The 17,680-nt window shown below is 48.9% G+C and overlaps 2 protein-coding genes across 4 annotated transcripts in view; one reads left to right on the top strand and one right to left on the bottom strand.

Annotated features, from left to right (window-relative positions):
- The window catches only part of LOC135900796 (endoplasmic reticulum transmembrane helix translocase), a 602,974-nt gene that overhangs the window by 200,333 nt on the left and 384,961 nt on the right, over nt 1–17,680 (bottom strand). The window lies entirely within an intron of this gene.
- On the top strand, nt 189–926 carry LOC135900722 (uncharacterized; the record flags this gene model as incomplete). Its single annotated transcript, XM_065430263.2, has 1 exon — nt 189–926. A coding segment is annotated over exon 1 (738 nt), but the record flags the coding sequence as incomplete, so codon positions are not given.

Genomic DNA, 17,680 nt, shown 5'->3' with positions numbered 1-17,680 from the left:
CCGCTTTCCTTGCGCCCCGCTATTCCGCGCCATCCTGCTTCCGCAGAACCGCTTGACCATTCCGTCGGACCGCTTTGCCCGCCCAATTTGAACACCAAAGATGCACCGCCGGCATTTTAATGCACCTACGTTCGGGTAAAGTCAAGAAGAGCGCGGTTGAAAATCATCCTCGCAAACCCATTACTACAATGCCTGATAAGAAGGACCAGGGGGCGCCCGCACAAGATATGTGCAACATTATTGCCCAGCTGACCGCGCTGCTCGAGCATCAGACAAACATAACTCCAGAAGCCAGTTTCCATTTGCAGCTCGCTGTGCCTACATATGAAGGGCACACAGATACGAAATCGGTGGCGGACTTCCTTCAGGAAATGGAAGATTACCGCAATGCGCAAGCCATTACGGATGACGTTCTTCTTCAGCGCGTTTTGCCCGTCGCCCTGACTGGGTCCGCCGCCCGCTGGCGTCGTCGCCAGTCATTCCAAAGTTGGGTGCACTTTGAGCAGCTACTGCGAGCAGAATTCCTCCCCCCCGACTACATTGTCCGCATGAAAGACGAGCTTCGCGCCCGTAGTCAGGCGGAGGAGGAAAGCCTCCTAGAATACATACGGTCCTTTCAGGAGCTTTACGAGCGCGCAGATCCTTCAGCACCCGAAATGGAAAGAGTCACCCGTGCAATCCGGCAAGCTCACCCACGCTTCCAGGCTTATCTAAGGGGCCGCACCTTCTCTTCGCTTGACGATCTCGCTAAAGCGGCGTCCGATATTCAGGCGGCGATGTTGGCAGAGCTAACTTACCAGCCTCCACCCCCGCCTCAAGCCTCCCTCGAGCCGTCTTGCGCGTGGCACGGTTCTCAGATTGCAAGCCCGGGGAATATGGTACCGCCTCCAAGGGCGCTGGACCCATTCACTCACCGCACCTTTGCCACCCAGGTACCTTTCCGGCCTCCGGTCGCGGAACCTGCCACAACGTTGCGAGGCACTCGGGGCCGCAGCAGGCCTGTAGTGGCTGCCGCCCAATCAGGCGCAGCAGATACACGCAGGAGCATTCCAGTCTGCTTCCAGTGTGGAGGACGAGGCCACTACAGGAGCCAGTGCCCGAGCCCCCCTGGCTCCCGCCAGCAGGGAAACGACGAGGGCCGGCGGTGGTGAGCAGCTCCCAGTTGCCGGCCAACGACCTACCGCACCCCGACGTCCCCTCGGCACATGCAGACTACGCGGCCGTCAAGCACCAAGCGGGGGCAGGCGTTTCCAAGACTACGAAAAGCCGGGTGTTTTGGTCGTCTCACCATCCTGCTGCCACGGCGTTGAGCCGCGGACAACCTCGGCAGCGGGGAGGGGGAAAGAAACGGCTCCTCACACTCGAATCACCACCAGCATCAACGGTAGTAGGTGTACCGGAAAGGTGTCGCCCCCTCAGATCGAAGGCCCAGGATCTTGGACAAATCGAAGGCCCAGGATCTTGGCTTTGCCGTCCACGTTCAGTCTTCTTGACGCCCAGATTGAGAAAACACCATTGGTGGTGGTCAGAATGGCCGGAATAGAAGTACCTGCTATTTTAGACACCGGCTCTGCTGTTTCCGTTTTCGGCGATCGTGTCAAAAGCGCCTGCGAGACGAAACGTCTACAGTTACGAAGTGTAAACACGACCCTTCGCATGGCATCCGCTCACGTTGCGTCCGCTACGTCAGCAGCCCGGTTAACGGTTACCATGAATGATAAAAAATTCCGGCAACGCTTCCTACACCTTCCAGGACTTTCTTGTCCGGTGATTTTGGGCCGTAACTTCATAGCCAAAGCAGGAATCGTTCTCGATCTCTCTAAAGGCACCTACCAGTACGGCATGCATGCACATCCACTCGAGTTCATGACTAAGCCAAGAGACCCACAGTCAAATCAGTTTACCGCCAATATCTCTGCGGTCTCCGAGACTGGTAGTGGTATCCTCACTGTTCTGAAGTCTTTCACAGGATCTCCGGCGGAGAAGACCAAAATCGAGACAGCACTTAAACCATTTGCCGAAATGTTCACGGAAGCTCCTGGCAGCGTTAAAGTGCTGACTCATAGGATAGACACCGGATGCGCCCGCCCAATTCGTTTCAACCCGCGGCCCCTGAGCATCCACAAGCGAGCACTTCTTGATAGTGCGCTAGAGCAAATGATCGCTACCGGTGCAGTAAGACCGTCTAAGAGCCCTTGGGCGTTCCCGGTTGTACTAGCACCTAAGAAAGATGGCACGGCGCGGTTGTGTGTCGACTACCGTCGGTTGAACGCTGTCACAGTTCGAGACTCGTACCCCTTCCCATCAATCGATTCAGTGATGTATTCACTTGGGTCCACTAAGTTCTTTACTACTTTAGACTGCAGCAGGGGCTTCCTGCAAATTCCGATCGCCCCCTGTGATATTGCAAAGACTGCATTCACTTGCCATCGGGGACTGTTCGAATTCGTCCGATTGCCTTTTGGTTTGTGCAATTCACCGGCAACCTTTCAGCGTGTAATAGATATTGTGCTTCAAGACGCCAAATTCAATTACGCGATGGCTTACATGGATGACGTGGTAGTGTTCTCGAATACCCTGGAGGAGCATCTCCTGCACCTAACCACCGTTTTACAACGAATGCAGGCCGCAGGCATCACCATTAACCCCCGGAAGGCTCAACTGGTTTCGACCAGAATAAACCTCCTAGGTTTCATTGTCGAGCAAGGCACATTCCGGCCTGACGAGGAGAAACTCCGGGCCATACTGCAGCTTCCACCACCAACAGACGTCAAGAGCCTGCAGCGGTATTTGGGCATGGTGGGCTTCTACCGCCACTTTATCCCCAACTGCGCTGACCTGGCAAGACCTCTCCACCAGCTCCTACGGAAAGGTGCCAGTTGGCAGTGGACTGACGTGGAGCAGGGATCATTTCGGGCTCTGTCGTCGGCTATCGCCGATACCGCACGTCTGCTGCTTCCCGACCTCAACCTGCCATTCACCGTGCAGACCGATGCAAGTGAGTATGGCATCGGCGCAGTCTTGCTTCAGAAGCACCAAGGAAAGCTTCACCCTCTCGCTTTTGCAAGTCGCACTCTCACAGGAGCAGAGCGGAACTATACCGTAACAGAGAAAGAGTGCCTAGCAATTGTATTTGCACTAAAGAAATTTGACATGTATCTGGATGGGGCTGACTTTACTATTCAGACTGACCACCAGGCCCTGACGTGGCTGTCAAAGCTACAAAACCCAGCCGGCCGTTTAGCCCGTTGGGCCCTCTCTCTTCAGAAGTATAATTACAGAGTAGAATACAGGAAAGGCACCTTCAACAAGGTAGCTGACGCCCTGTCCCGAGCACCACTCTCCGGGGATGGCGAGCCGGCACCCGAAGTCCTGGCTGTGGCAGTGCCTGTGGACGCCTGGGGGACACTGATCTCCCGCCAGCAGCTACTCGACGCCCAGCTATGCGACGACCAGTGCAACTTGATACGCAAGGGACTGGACGGCGCCAACCCTGCCGGTAGCGGCAACTACGACTGCTACATGCAAGCAGACGATGGCCTGCTCTTGCGGTATATACCTGCTGCCGATACGGATTGCGGTGAGTCCCCATTCCGCGTCGTTGTGCCTAGGAAGCTGCGCACGCCTTTTCTAGAGTACTTTCATGACACCCGGCTCGCCGGTCATAGCGACGGCAAATAAACATTCGAAAAGTTGTGTCGCGTCGCGACATGGCCGCACATGAGAAAGGATGTCTTCAGATACGTTCGCACATGTCCTACCTGCCAGACCGTGAAACCGAGGGGAGGGAAGCCACCGGGCTTCATGCAACCAGTTGAGAGTCGATACCCATGGGAAATTGTGGCATGTGATGTTATGGGCCCATACCCCAGGTCAGCTAAAGGGAATCGATACTTGTTAGTGGTTACTGACCATTTCTCCAAATGGGTAGAGCTGTACCCGCTACGCAAGCTGGATTCTAAGATAATCGGGGATAGGTTGTTGGAAGCATTCACCCGTTTCGGTTTCCCAGCGCAGCTTATCACGGACAATGCCACGTATTTCACAGGCAGGATATTCGTGGACACCTGCAAAGCTCTTGGCGTGCAGCACAAAAGGACGACACCATACCACCCTCAAGCCAACATCACGGAGCGTGTCAACAGAAACCTTAAGACAATGCTGGTGGCTTTCACCAAGCGGCACAAGGACTGGGACGTTCGTATCCAGGAGATGGCTTTCGCCACAAGGACCACAGTAAACCGGTCGACAGGGTTTACGCCAGCGGCTATTCTTCTCGGTCGCGAGCCCCATTTTCCTATTGAGCATGCATTCACCAACGGCTCTGAATTGCCAACTTGCAATTACTCCACGTTCACACAAAATCTTTCCAGCCGCCTGGCCCACACTCTGAAGGAGGCCAGGGAAAACTTGGACCTTGCCCGCCTGGAACATGGCAACCAATACAACAAAGGCAGGCGGCCCCTGGAGTTCGCGGTCGGCGACGAAGTGCTCCGCCGAACGCACCCACTCAGCGATGCTGCAAAAGGGTTTGCTGCTTCCCTCGCGCCTAGATGGGATGGCCCTTACGTGATCACGAAACGTATTTCTAGCTTGGTGTACCTACTGCGGGAAAAACATGGCAGCACAGTAGTAGGGCCCGTCAGCTTGCACGACCTCAAAGCGTACTACGAGCGCCCATCAGACAGCTAACCGTGCTTCCGTCATTATACGAGTCCAGCAGTTAACGCGGCTGTGTCCTACATCCGGTATCTGTTAATCGCGACATTTTACATATGCTGTCCTTGTAGATATCCTCGCCTTACACAGAATGCCACGCTACCACTCCAACGGGTGTCACCAGCCTGGCTGCCACGGCGGCCCATCGCAACATCACCTACGTCGTCGGTCTCTCACCCAGGCGACCGATGTGCGCTAGCGTCAGTTGGGCGAAAAGTGCATTGTCTCAGAAAGAGCGCACGCCTTGAGCGCATGCCAATTGGAGCCGTCACGTGCAGCTCCGAACGACGCCAGACAGCATTCCAGCCCATCGCGTGCCAACTGCCCCGAACATTTTGCTTCGCAACAGCCATGATATACTCGACTAGGACGATGCATGGTGCTGTTGGACATAGCGTTGGACATAGCGTTGTTGCAAAGTGTTGTTGCAAAGTGTTGTTGCAAAGTGTTGTTGCAAAGTGTTGTTGCAAAGTGTAGTTGTATAGTGTAGTTGCATAGTGCTGTTGGACACCCAGGTGGGTGTCCGGTCTTGTACGGGGGGGGAGTGTCGGGCCCTTGGCCCTCTCTGCAGCGCGCACGGGATAAGCCTTTGAATCGCGCGCCACAACGGCACTCGTTGCATGGAGCATGCGCATCGATCGCGGTAGCGTGAGAACTCGCGCGGGGACTGCCGGGAAGGCGGCTGCCCGATAAGAAGGCAGCGGAGACGGCACTCGTGGCTTTTTGCGGGGCGCGGGCTTGGGGAGGCGCTGGTGGGGCGTGGCCCGTCTAGGTTTCTTTTACCGAGCGTGCTGCAGAGCAGGGGGAAAAGCGTCTTTGCATTGTGTCTGCATGAAAGAGTGTTGTTGTTCTTGTTGTTCGCTTTTGGGACTGTCTGCGCGCCTGGTTCGGTGCTTGCTTGCTTTCTGCGCTTTATGCATTCGGTTATCGCCCGAAAGATTGTGTTGGTTGATGGTTGGTAGCGGCCGTTCTTTCGTCGCTCCCTTTCGCTTGTATATTTTGTTGCCTCGCTGTTTTGCTGCTTGCCTCTTTGCTTCTTTGCTGCCTGCTTCCTTGCCTTGTTGTTTTCTGCTATTGGCCGCGAGGCTGCGGTAATTTTGAGTGTTACATTCCATCGTAAATTAAAGCGGTTTTTGTTCCTTGCGCCTTTGGTCCTTTGTCGTGCTGGTCGCGGCTCGCGGACCCCCTGAGCGAAGGCTGAGGGGCCTTCAGGATCAAAGAGAAAACGGGTATAGACGATATTCTAGTAGACATTAAGAGAAAGAAATGGCATTGGCCAGGTCATGTAATGCGCAGATTAGATAACCGTTGGCCCATTAGGGTGACAGAAAGGGTACCAAGAGAAGGCAAGCACAGTAGAGGACAGCAGAAGACTAGGTGGTGCGACGAAATTAGGAAATTTGTGGGTGCTAGTTGGAATCGGTTGGTGCAGGACATGGGTGATTGGAGATCACAGGGAGAGGCCTTCGTCCTGCAGTGGACATACATAGGCTGCTGTTGCTGCTGCTGATGATGATAAGTGAAACAAACATGTTTTTGCAGACGAGTTCCTAGGTAAGACAGACATACTATGCAGCTAATAATGCGAGCTTCAGAAGACTAATTAACACAAATTAATTAACTTTATTTTATTGCCCGAGTGGCAGTTGTTTAAATGGTGAATTTTAAGGGAGTCACAGTTTCATGCACCCTCGTTTTTTTGTTAGTTTTTTTTTTATCTTGAAAGGCGTGCCTAATTCGAGATATTTAACAGTGAATTTCAGCAGTAAACTCAGACAATATGGTAACCGAGTGCTGCAAGAATGCAGAAAAGGCAGTCCTTCTATAATATGAGACACCTCGTGACGACAAGCCTGATGGAGACAGAACGTCTCGGCCATTTGCGGCAGCTACTGATATTGCCCACTTTGCCTGGGAGGCACATGCCGCTGTGTGTTGGGCCAGTATTTGATGCGGCGTGCTATCACTCAAACTCCACACTTCTTGACGGACCGTTGCTGCCTGAGGTGCAGTACTCGCTCAGTCTCGATCATGCCTCAAGTGAGCTTTGGAATTTGATTGTGAATATCTCAAATTACGTGCAATTTTTCAGATATTTAAAAGATGGGTGCGTACATAAATGTCATTGCCTCTAAATCTGTCATTTACCCAACTGCCGCCAAGGCACTAATAAAAAGGTTGATTAATGAATTCTTTAAAATTAGTCTTCTGAAGCTCACATCATTCACTGCAAAGTATGTCCGCCTCGCTTAGGAACTCGTTCGCAAAAATGCCACATTCACTGCGCTCATTAAACTTCCATGAAAAATCTTTATTGCCTATAAAAAAAATGGCTGTGGCTTAGCTAAGGTTAAGCCCAGGATGCGAAGCATACTAGCCTTTATTTTAGTTGTTGAACCACTGTTTAGCCTGGTGAACTGCTGTTGCTTGGCTATATTTGGTTCGGCTAGACGAAGAAACAACTCATGCGTTACTCTGCTTCGCCTTCAAGAGTGGAACGCGACAGCGTTCCCGTCGACCCGCCAAGGGGTGTAAGACAATGGGCTACGGCGCAGCGACTACGCGCCCCGCATTGGACGCGGTGAGCGTCGAGCAACGCAGCATTCGGCGCGGCATTGAAATGTGCGCCTGAGCAAGCGACGCACGCCTGAGCCTTAGAAACAGCTCGTTTCTAAGGCAACACCGCATTCACTAGAGGCGCTTTTGTACCGCTTTAAAGCATCGTACTCGTGGATCAGTGGTAGCGTCTCCGTCTCACACTCCGGAGACCCTGGTTCGATTCCCACCCAGCCCATCTTGCAAGAGTTGAGCCAAAGCCACCTAGAAACAAGCGCAGCTGCTTATATACCGCCGCGAGCGACGGTGCGAGTTGGAGCCCCATTTCTCCTCTGTCGTGACGTCACGGCGTCACGTGGTATGGCATGGGGTCAAAGGTCATTGAAGGCGACACCGCCGCGCCTGAGGAGCTGGGTTGAGCTCTCGTAATATGCTTCGCATAAAAACACCCTGTATACTAAGGACATCAAAGCTGATATTCACTGCATTATTAAGTTGTTTGCCAACAACTGCGTTACATATAGGTAAATCACTAACCACACTAACACCTCGTTAATACATACCCACTTAATAAGTGATTCTGGTTTAAATACAGTCGCGATGAATCCCCCATCACAGAAATGATGTGCACACAGAACACAGATAGTGAAATTGCGGTGCACGGACTTTTCATGGACAACAGACCCCACCGATAGCTCATTCCCAATGATAACGTGGAAGTAGATGATGGCCCTTTCTTCTACGACATGGCCAGTGTGTTGACCGTCATGAGGGCGTTCCCAGAGAAGTGGAGCCTGATGGAGAAACTGGCTCAGCAGCCTCACTGAGTGTGAAGAATCTGTCGTCGACGGCTGCAAGACTGCCATGGCGGCAAGTGAATGCAACAGATTTTTGGCTGCCTGCTCGCAAGTAAAACTTGTGCACCTGTGTGTTCGCGTGAGAACTTGTTTTTTTTTTTTTTCCTTTTTTTTGCCGGTAAGATATCGCCACTCATCTGCCCTTGTCGGTTAATTAGTACATCGCTTAGTGTGACCTGATCCACGTTCCCCGCCAACTATGTGTTAACGAGGTTTTACTGTACACTGATCAAGTCTTGCTTAATACATCCCTCAACATCTTATCCGATTGGCAGATGTCAACGAATACGAAAAATCTGTAACCATAAAAGTAACAAGAAAGACTTAACAGTCTAACTTCACATAGAAGATTAACGACATACCTCTAGCTAAAGTTGAGCATAAATATTTAGGTGTTACATTAACCAACTATCTCAGATGGGGCAACCATATTTCTAATGTCACTGCACTGCAGTTCAAAAATTGATTTTGCTCAAAAGAAACCTTGCTCTTTCAACCATAGTGGTTCGTTACAGCGCAATACAAGACAAGGACACAAGAAGTTATAAAAACGCGTCGTATCGTCGTTTTTATACCTTCTTGTGTCCTTGTCTTGTTTTGCGCTGTAACGAACCACTATGGTTCACCCACTAACTTTCTGGTTCAATATGGGCTAGAAACGCTGTCCACGAGAGCAAAACATGCACCTTTGGAATTCTTGTTTCAATTACTAAAAAGTAACTATTAATGTGGCTGGACAGGGTGGGAGAGGGCGCCCTCTCCCGCTTCTCCCTCGCTCTGGTGATGCGCGTGCACCCTTCCTCGCCGACTCGCGGCAGTTCTCTAGAGGGTGTTGCTCGCGGGCAGGTAGCTGATCGGCGAGGAGGACATTCCCCTCGCCCAGGTAAAAAGGTACAAAGCAGCGCCACTGGGGGAGACCCTCTCTCTCTGACACGGGACCCCTAACCTGGCGGACTGGAGTACCTGCCGCAATCCGTGAGCGACCTCATTTGCCTGACCATCCCGGGCAATGAGGCCAGCCTATTATTACTTATTACAGAGAGGACACCCCTCTTTACAGGGGCTACGGGTTGGGAAGTACCACAGAGTGACTGCGTGGGGCTAGATCCGGAGCTCGCCTTCAGCCCTAGCTAACCGCACGCAGGGTGGAACCCCCACATTTGGCGCTACCAACGTGGATCCAATTTGGCAACATGGCGAGTCTTCTCGTATGTGTTGGCACTAGGACTACCCACGTTTCAGCGAACAATGGCGGCTGGCTTGCTTGAACTCAGATATGTTCATGTTGTAAGATGCAGCGATGCAAAGTCAGCTACCTATTGCTAACGTGACGGCAGCTGCTGAGCAAACCGGCAGCTTTGATTTAGAGTGTTTAACGCGGAACAATGAGGATTGCACGAATGCCACGTTGGCGGAGGTTAACCTTGATATGTGACCGGGGTAGTTGGAGAAGTATGGGAGAGGCCTTCGCCCTGCAGTGGGCGCAACCAGGCTGATGATGATGATGATGAACCTTGATACGAGGCGTACTATGTTGGCCCCCTCGCCGCTTTGGGACACGGACACAGAGGCACACATGCCACTAAATAGCTTGACCGGGGCGGCAGAGGCATCTGGCCCTTAGGGCGAGAGTTTCCCGTCAAGCGAGGCAATGTTGCAGAAGGCATTTCAAATCATGCATCTATTCCTCCTTCATAATCACCATATATAAATCATGCAGAGCTTAGCCGGCGCCCTGCAAGACCCAATGCGGGCCTCGTCGCAGAGTGAGCGACCACGGATTGTTGTGGGCACGGCGAAAGCGCTTGGCGCAGGTCGTTCACCATACGCCTCATCTTCTTTGTACAGGCTCTGTGGCTGTCAGCGCAAGGTTCATCGCCTGCAACCACGCTAACGCTAACGCCGGTATCGACAACACCAAGCATCAGCAATCAAGCTCGGATACTCAACGTCATCATCGAACTGCCTCCTTTCCCGAGCCATGGATTCGTGACGTCACCGGCCATTACCCCTATAAAGACTGTCCCGCACCCGAGGATCTTCAGTGGGCACGGCAAAAGCGCTCGGCGCAGGTCATTCACCATGCGCCTCAGCTTCTTTGTACAGGCTCTGTTGCTGTCAGCGCAAGGTTCATCGCCTGCAACCACGCTAACGCCGGTATCGACAACACCAAGCATCAGCAATCAAGCTCGGATACTCAACGTCATCATCGAACCGCCTCCTTTCCCGAGCCATGGATTCGTGACGTCACCGGCCATTACCCCTATAAAGACTGTCCCGCACCCGAGGATCTTCAGTGGGCACGGCAAAAGCGCTTGGCGCAGGTCATTCACCATGCGCCTCATCTTCTTTGTACAGGCTCTGTTGCTGTCAGCGCAAGGTTCATCGCCTGCAACCACGCTAACGCCGGTATCGACAACACCAAGCATCAGCAATCAAGCTCGGATACTCAACGTCATCATCGAACCGCCTCCTTTCCCGAGCCATGGATTCGTGACGTCACCGGCCATTACCCCTATAAAGACTGTCCCGCACCCGAGGATCTTCAGTGGGCACGGCAAAAGCGCTTGGCGCAGGTCATTCACCATGCGCCTCATCTTCTTTGTACAGGCTCTGTTGCTGTCAGCGCAAGGTTCATCGCCTGCAACCACGCTAACGCCGGTATCGACAACACCAAGCATCAGCAATCAAGCTCGGATACTCAACGTCATCATCGAACCGCCTCCTTTCCCGAGCCATGGATTCGTGACGTCACCGGCCATTACCCCTATAAAGACTGTACCGCACCCGAGGATCTTCAGTGGGCACGGCAAAAGCGCTTGGCGCAGGTCTTTCACCATGCGCCTCATCTTCTTTGTACACGCTCTGTTGCTGTCAGCGCAAGGTTCATCGCCTGCAACCACGCTAACGCCGGTATCGACAACACCAAGCATCAGCAATCAAGCTCGGATACTCAACGTCATCATCGAACCGCCTCCTTTCCCGAGCCATGGATTCGTGACGTCACCGGCCATTACCCCTATAAAGACTGTCCCGCACCCGAGGATCTTCAGTGGGCACGGCAAAAGCGCTTGGCGCAGGTCTTTCACCATGCGCCTCATCTTCTTTGTACAGGCTCTGTTGCTGTCAGCGCAAGGTTCATCGCCTGCAACCACGCTAACGCCGGTATCGACAACACCAAGCATCAGCAATCAAGCTCGGATACTCAACGTCATCATCGAACCGCCTCCTTTCCCGAGCCATGGATTCGTGACGTCACCGGCCATTACCCCTATAAAGACTGTCCCGCACCCGAGGATCTTCAGTGGGCACGGCAAAAGCGCTTGGCGCAGGTCTTTCACCATGCGCCTCATCTTCTTTGTACAGGCTCTGTTGCTGTCAGCGCAAGGTTCATCGCCTGCAACCACGCTAACGCCGGTATCGACAACACCAAGCATCAGCAATCAAGCTCGGATACTCAACGTCATCATCGAACCGCCTCCTTTCCCGAGCCATGGATTCGTGACGTCACCGGCCATTACCCCTATAAAGACTGTCCCGCACCCGAGGATCTTCAGTGGGCACGGCAAAAGCGCTTGGCGCAGGTCATTCACCATGCGCCTCATCTTCTTTGTACAGGCTCTGTTGCTGTCAGCGCAAGGTTCATCGCCTGCAACCACGCTAACGCCGGTATCGACAACACCAAGCATCAGCAATCAAGCTCGGATACTCAACGTCATCATCGAACCGCCTCCTTTCCCGAGCCATGGATTCGTGACGTCACCGGCCATTACCCCTATAAAGACTCTCCCGCACCCGAGGATCTTCAGTGGGCAGGGCGAAAGCGCTTGGCGCAGGTCGTTCACCATGCGCCTCATCTTCTTTGTACAGGTTGGTCACAACTGTTCGTTTCGTAGTGACAATAGGTTTTTAGTTGTTCTGCCGTGCCCTCAACTTTGTATAAGTATAGCCTATGATTGTTTTTGCTCCTGCAAACTGATGTTGTGTGGCGATGTTGAGAGGAAAATCCTGGACCAACAGTTGAAGAAATGTTTCAATCCTTGATAGAAGGACAACAGGCAATAAGAAATGATATTACGGACTTGAAAATGCGCCTTGAAAATACAGAAAAAGCGGTTGATTGTTTTGACAAACGTTTGACTCAGTTGGAAGAAGTTGTACAAGAAAATACGAGCACAGCTGCTACCTTGGTCGCAACTGTATGTAAAATGGAAGAGGTACTAAAATCACAGAAAGCCAAGATGATCGACCTAGAAGATCGAAGCAGGCGATCAAATCTGATAGTTTTTGGCGTTCCGGAAATTCCCAATGAAACTTTGTCGCTTTTACGTGACAAGGTTTTAAACGACGTGTTTCTGAATAAATTGGGCTTGAGCTGTTCGTCGGTGGCAAGAATACATAGCCTTGGGAGGCGTTCAGATGGCAAGCCGATTATCGTGTATTTCCAGGACTACACGGAAAAACATTCAGTCATGCAGAACGCATTTAAGCTAAAAAGTTCAAACATTTCTATTCAGAATGATTACTGCACTGACACGCGGCGCAAACGCAAACTGCTTTGGACTAGTGCGAAGGCAGACAAAGATAGCAGAAAAAAGGTTCAGCTGATTCACGATAAGCTGCGAATTGATGACCAGTATTTTTCTTGGGATGATGCCTCCAACTCCCGTAAACAGATTTCTGGAACTGATAGTACACCAAGCCGCAAACAAAATTATAGAACGAACAGCTCAACGTCCGAAAGCTAGCTTTTGCAGGCACACCAGCTCCGGCTTCTCTCATTCAATGCCAGAAGTATTGTAAATAAAACAGATAAGCTGGAAGATTTGCTTTTGTTATATGACCCCCATGTCTGCATCATTTCCGAAACTTGGTTGCACGGAGCCATTCGCGACGACAAAATAGTTCCGCCGAACTATCATCTGTACAGAAAAGACAGGGTTTCTCGCGGTGGCGGTATTGATGTCATAACAAAATCCAGTGTTCATGTAACAGTTGCAGAACAAATCAAGGAACACGAAAGTTTACTCTTGAAGGTATCTATCTCGGGAATGTCATTTTTTTTGTGCTCTGTATATCAGGCCCCAGGGGCTGATGACTCTTTTATGCATCAGTTGTATGATCATCTTCTGAAACTAAAGGGAAAAAACTTAATAATAGCAGGTGACTTTAATCTACCGTGTTTAAACTGGAATCGTTTAAACTATGGTTCATCGGTTTCTGGTGACTTGGCGATAGATATTATGTTCAGCCTGGGCCTCCAGCAGGCTGTTTATAGTGACACCCGTGGAAATATTATTCTCGATCTTCTATTCCTGAGCGAAGTATTTTCTGATGGAAGAACAACGGTCGAGCCTGGTATATCAGATCACAAGCTGATATCTTTTTGCTGGAAAGTTCCTGCGCAGAAGCACCAAGACCACAGAACAGCTAAAACAATTAGAGATTTCACTAAGGCAGATGATGTTGCGATTATAGATTATTTAGATACGCAACTTGGTATAATCGAAAATAATGTTGAACTTTCATGGCAACGTTTTGAGGAGACTGTAAAGTACTGTACGGAGCACTTTGTCCCGTTAAAAGTACTTCGAAAACAGCGCCTAAATCCTTGGATAAATCGAGATATTATTCAGACCAAGCGTAAAATAAAAAGGCTGAGAAAGAGGAACAAAGCTACAACCCCGCAGATTAGGCAGCTGAAACAAGACTTCCTACGAAAGGTAAATTCGGCTAGAGATGAGTTCTACAGCTTGAATCTTGAAGAATTTATTTCTAGCGATCCTAAAAAGTTCTGGCTGCATCTAAGCCAGAGAAAACAACAGATACAAAGCATTAACGTCAACGGAATTGAAATAGAGGATGCGCACTGCATTGCTGAATACTTCAATGTATATTTTCAAAGTTTATATATATATATATATATATATATATATATATATATATATATATATATATATATATATATATATATATATATGTATATATATATATATATATATATTATATATGTGCCCTTTTTATATTTTCAAAGCCGCTAGATTTATTTCACAAAATTACAACTGGAGCGAAAGTATAACGCAAATTAAAAACAATCTATCAATTCCTTCTTTGACCACTCGTCGTGATGTAGCACTTATATTGCTTTTTCACAAGTACGTTCACGGACCGAGGCCATCACCAATAGCTCTTCAAGTTTCTCCTTTCACCTCACGCAGATTGCATAATCATCTTTCTTTCACACGCATCTACGGCAAAACAGACGCTTTTAACTCATCTGCGCTTCCACGTGTCATCCGCTTGTGGAACGACCTTCCCGATATCCTGGTAGCTGAAGCTAACAAAGGAAAATTCCGTCACGACATAAACATTCATTTCTTACTTTAAAAAAAAAAAAAAACTTGTCTGTGTTGCTTCTTGTATGTTTTTTTTTTTCTTGTTATTTAGAATTATGTACGTGGTGTAAACTTGACTCTTCGTTGTGTTTTTAATAACAAAGCATTGTATAACTGTATAATTTTGTATAATTGTTTGCTGCTCTTTATACTGTGTCAATTTTCCCCCCCTTACCCAATGCCCATTCTTCGGGCCTGTAAGGTATTTTGAATAAATAAATAAATAAATAAAAAAGTGTGTTTACAGAACGTGATCAGTGTGAACTTTCCAGTACAAGTAGCCCATTGGTTGATAATATTTTAATCAGTCGCGAAGGTGTCCTGGCATTGCTTCTAAATATAAATATTAAGAAGTCAGCTGGGCCCGATAACACTCCTAATGCTTTCTTGAGGCGATATTCTGAGCAATTATCTGAATTCATTTCTAATCTTTTCCAGTTAACCTTAAAAGTAGGTGCAATACAATCAGTCTGGAGTAAAGCACGTGTTGTGCCGGTACACAAGAAAGGAGACCGCCAATCTGTTTCAAATTACCGTCCTATATCTATTACTAGCTCGTGTTGTAAGCTATTGGAACATATTGTCGCTGGTTTTATACAAGAGTTTTTGAAAGATCATAGCATACTATCACCTTTTCAGCATGGTTTCAGGAAAGGACTCTCCACTGTAACTCAACTCGTAACAACCGTACATGAGCTATCCCGCATACTTGATTTATCTGGACATATAGATGTGCTCTTTCTGGACTTCAGCAAAGCTTTTGATAAAGTTCCCCATGCAAAGCTAATACATAAATTAGATAAAATTGGACTCCCATTTGGTATCATACAGTGGATATGTGCTTATCTCAAAAACAGAGAACAGTTTGTTGATATTAGGAATTGTACTTCCAGTGCACGTCAGGTCACCTCAGGAGTCCCTCAGGGCAGTGTACTAGGACCATTGTTATTTTTAATCTATGTTAATGACTTGATTGATGTTATTCCTGGTAATGTGTCCATACGGTTATACGTGGATGATTGTGTTATCTTCAAGGAAATTGTGTCCTATGATGATCATTTTTTGCTGCAAAGATGCCTTGCAGAAATCACTGACTGGTGTTCTAATTGGGGAATGGAGCTCAATGCGGAAAAAACTGTACTTTTACGCGTAACAAGAAAAAAATCTGCTAGCATTTTTTCGTAGCAACTTGGAAATAGAACTGTCCTCGAAGTCGACAAATACAAATACCTTGGAGTTACCCTCAACAATAAGCTTACATGGTCAACTCATATCTCGGATGTTTGCTCAGCTGCGCTAAAAAAATTGTGGTTCATAAAAAGAAAGCTTAAAAACGTGCCTGTAAGGACTAAAATGTTAGCCTACAATGCAATAGTGAGATCAAAGTTAGAATATGCTTCCGAACTCTGGGACCCGCATACCATGAAAGACACAAAAGAACTTGAGCGAGTACAGAGAAAAGCAGTGAGATTTATTTACGGGAAATATGCCAGGAAGGATTCGCCGTCCTCAATAATGTTACAAAATAGAATACAGAGACTCGAAATACGCAGAAAAATTAATCGTCTTGTAGTACTACATAACACTCTTTCTGGAAAAAATAACATGACGCTACCAGCTTCCATATCTCGGCCTTCTACAAGGAGAACACGACACAGTCATGAGTATTTGCTTGCACCGATCTTCGCGAAAACAAACGCTTACAAGTACAGTTTTTTTCCCTTGAACGGTGAACGATTGGAATTCACTTCCCATTAGTGTATTTCAGTCTAAAGATTTCATGGCTGCATTGCAAAATCATTTTTGTGCAAGTTAACGATGTTGACGTTATCATTTGTGCTTCTTTTAGTGCATTATGTTCATTTCATGTTACATTGTATACGCTTTTCTGTGTTTTCTTGTTTGTGACATGCCCCTCCTGCTTGGGCCAAAGTATTGGCTTGCAGTATTATTAAATAAATAAAGGTAGACATGCCTACCTACAGTGGGTACCAAGATCACACGAGTGAAAGCGAGTACCTCGACCGTCTGCTGTATTACCAGCAAGCAACCGGGCTTTCAGACGCCGAACTCGTCGCACGCGTGATCCCGGTTTCACTGGTGACTGACCAGGCGGCTCGATGGTTCCAAGTGACCGGATACCGATGCCCCACAATAGAAGAGTTCCGCGAGGAATTTCTTTTGGCCAACTACGAGTGGCGTTTGACGAGAGAGTTGCAGCTTCGTACCCTGCATCCGGACGAGTCCCTGCTGAAGTATGTTCGAGCAATGGACGAACCTTATCATCTCACAAACCCTCTCGCCACCGATGCAGAGAAAGTTGAGCGCGTCACATGGCAGACGCACCCCACTTTCGCGGCCTACTTCAGAGGATGTAGGTTTAGAGACCTAGACGAACTCACCGCCGAGGCGAAGCGCATCCAGGGGGACATCCTCGCGGCGCGATATTACCGTCCGCCACCACCCGCGGCGCTCTCAATCGAGCCTCGCTGGGCATCGTTTGAAGCACGGGAAGCTTAGAGCAAAATCCTATACGAAAAACGTCTGAGGAAATTGGACGATAACAGGTGGGCAGCTAAGGTGTTTAAATACCTATACAGAAAGAGCGTTCACTCACAATGGCGGAAAAGAACTAGGAAGCTAACCAGTAAGTATGCTAGACATGAGGACGAAGAAAGACAGAGCATTAAACGACAGGTTAAAAACACGGAAGGTAAAAATTGGATAAATTCAATGGAAAAGAAGCATAGTGTGGAACTATATCGATACTGGAAACAGCAGATCAGGAAGGAAGCATTTTATGATAACTCAAGAGGCAGTGCCCTACTCTTTGAAGCTAGATCAGGATGTCTTAGAACGCAGAGCTATAAAAAGAAATTTAACGAAGGAGAAGACATGTACTGTGCGTGGTAAATATGTAGAAACAATGGAACACCTCATATAAAAATGTGATGGTATCAATCCCGATGTCAATGCGGCCACAGTCACGCTTCCCAAGGCCCTAGGGTTCAGAGATAATAATAGTCATGTAAATAAATATACGGTGGAAATTAGCAAAAGGCAATTGGAGGATTGGTGGCTCAAAAGCAGAGAGGTGACATAAGGTAGGAAGACGTATTTAAAGAAAATCAAGAATTTCAATAACACACAACA

Source organism: Dermacentor albipictus, unplaced genomic scaffold (assembly GCF_038994185.2).
Source record: "Dermacentor albipictus isolate Rhodes 1998 colony unplaced genomic scaffold, USDA_Dalb.pri_finalv2 scaffold_18, whole genome shotgun sequence".
Lineage (NCBI taxonomy): Eukaryota > Metazoa > Arthropoda > Arachnida > Ixodida > Ixodidae > Dermacentor > Dermacentor albipictus.
The sequence above is the reverse complement of the archived record's forward strand: the minus strand, read 5'-3'. Positions and strand labels throughout refer to the sequence as shown.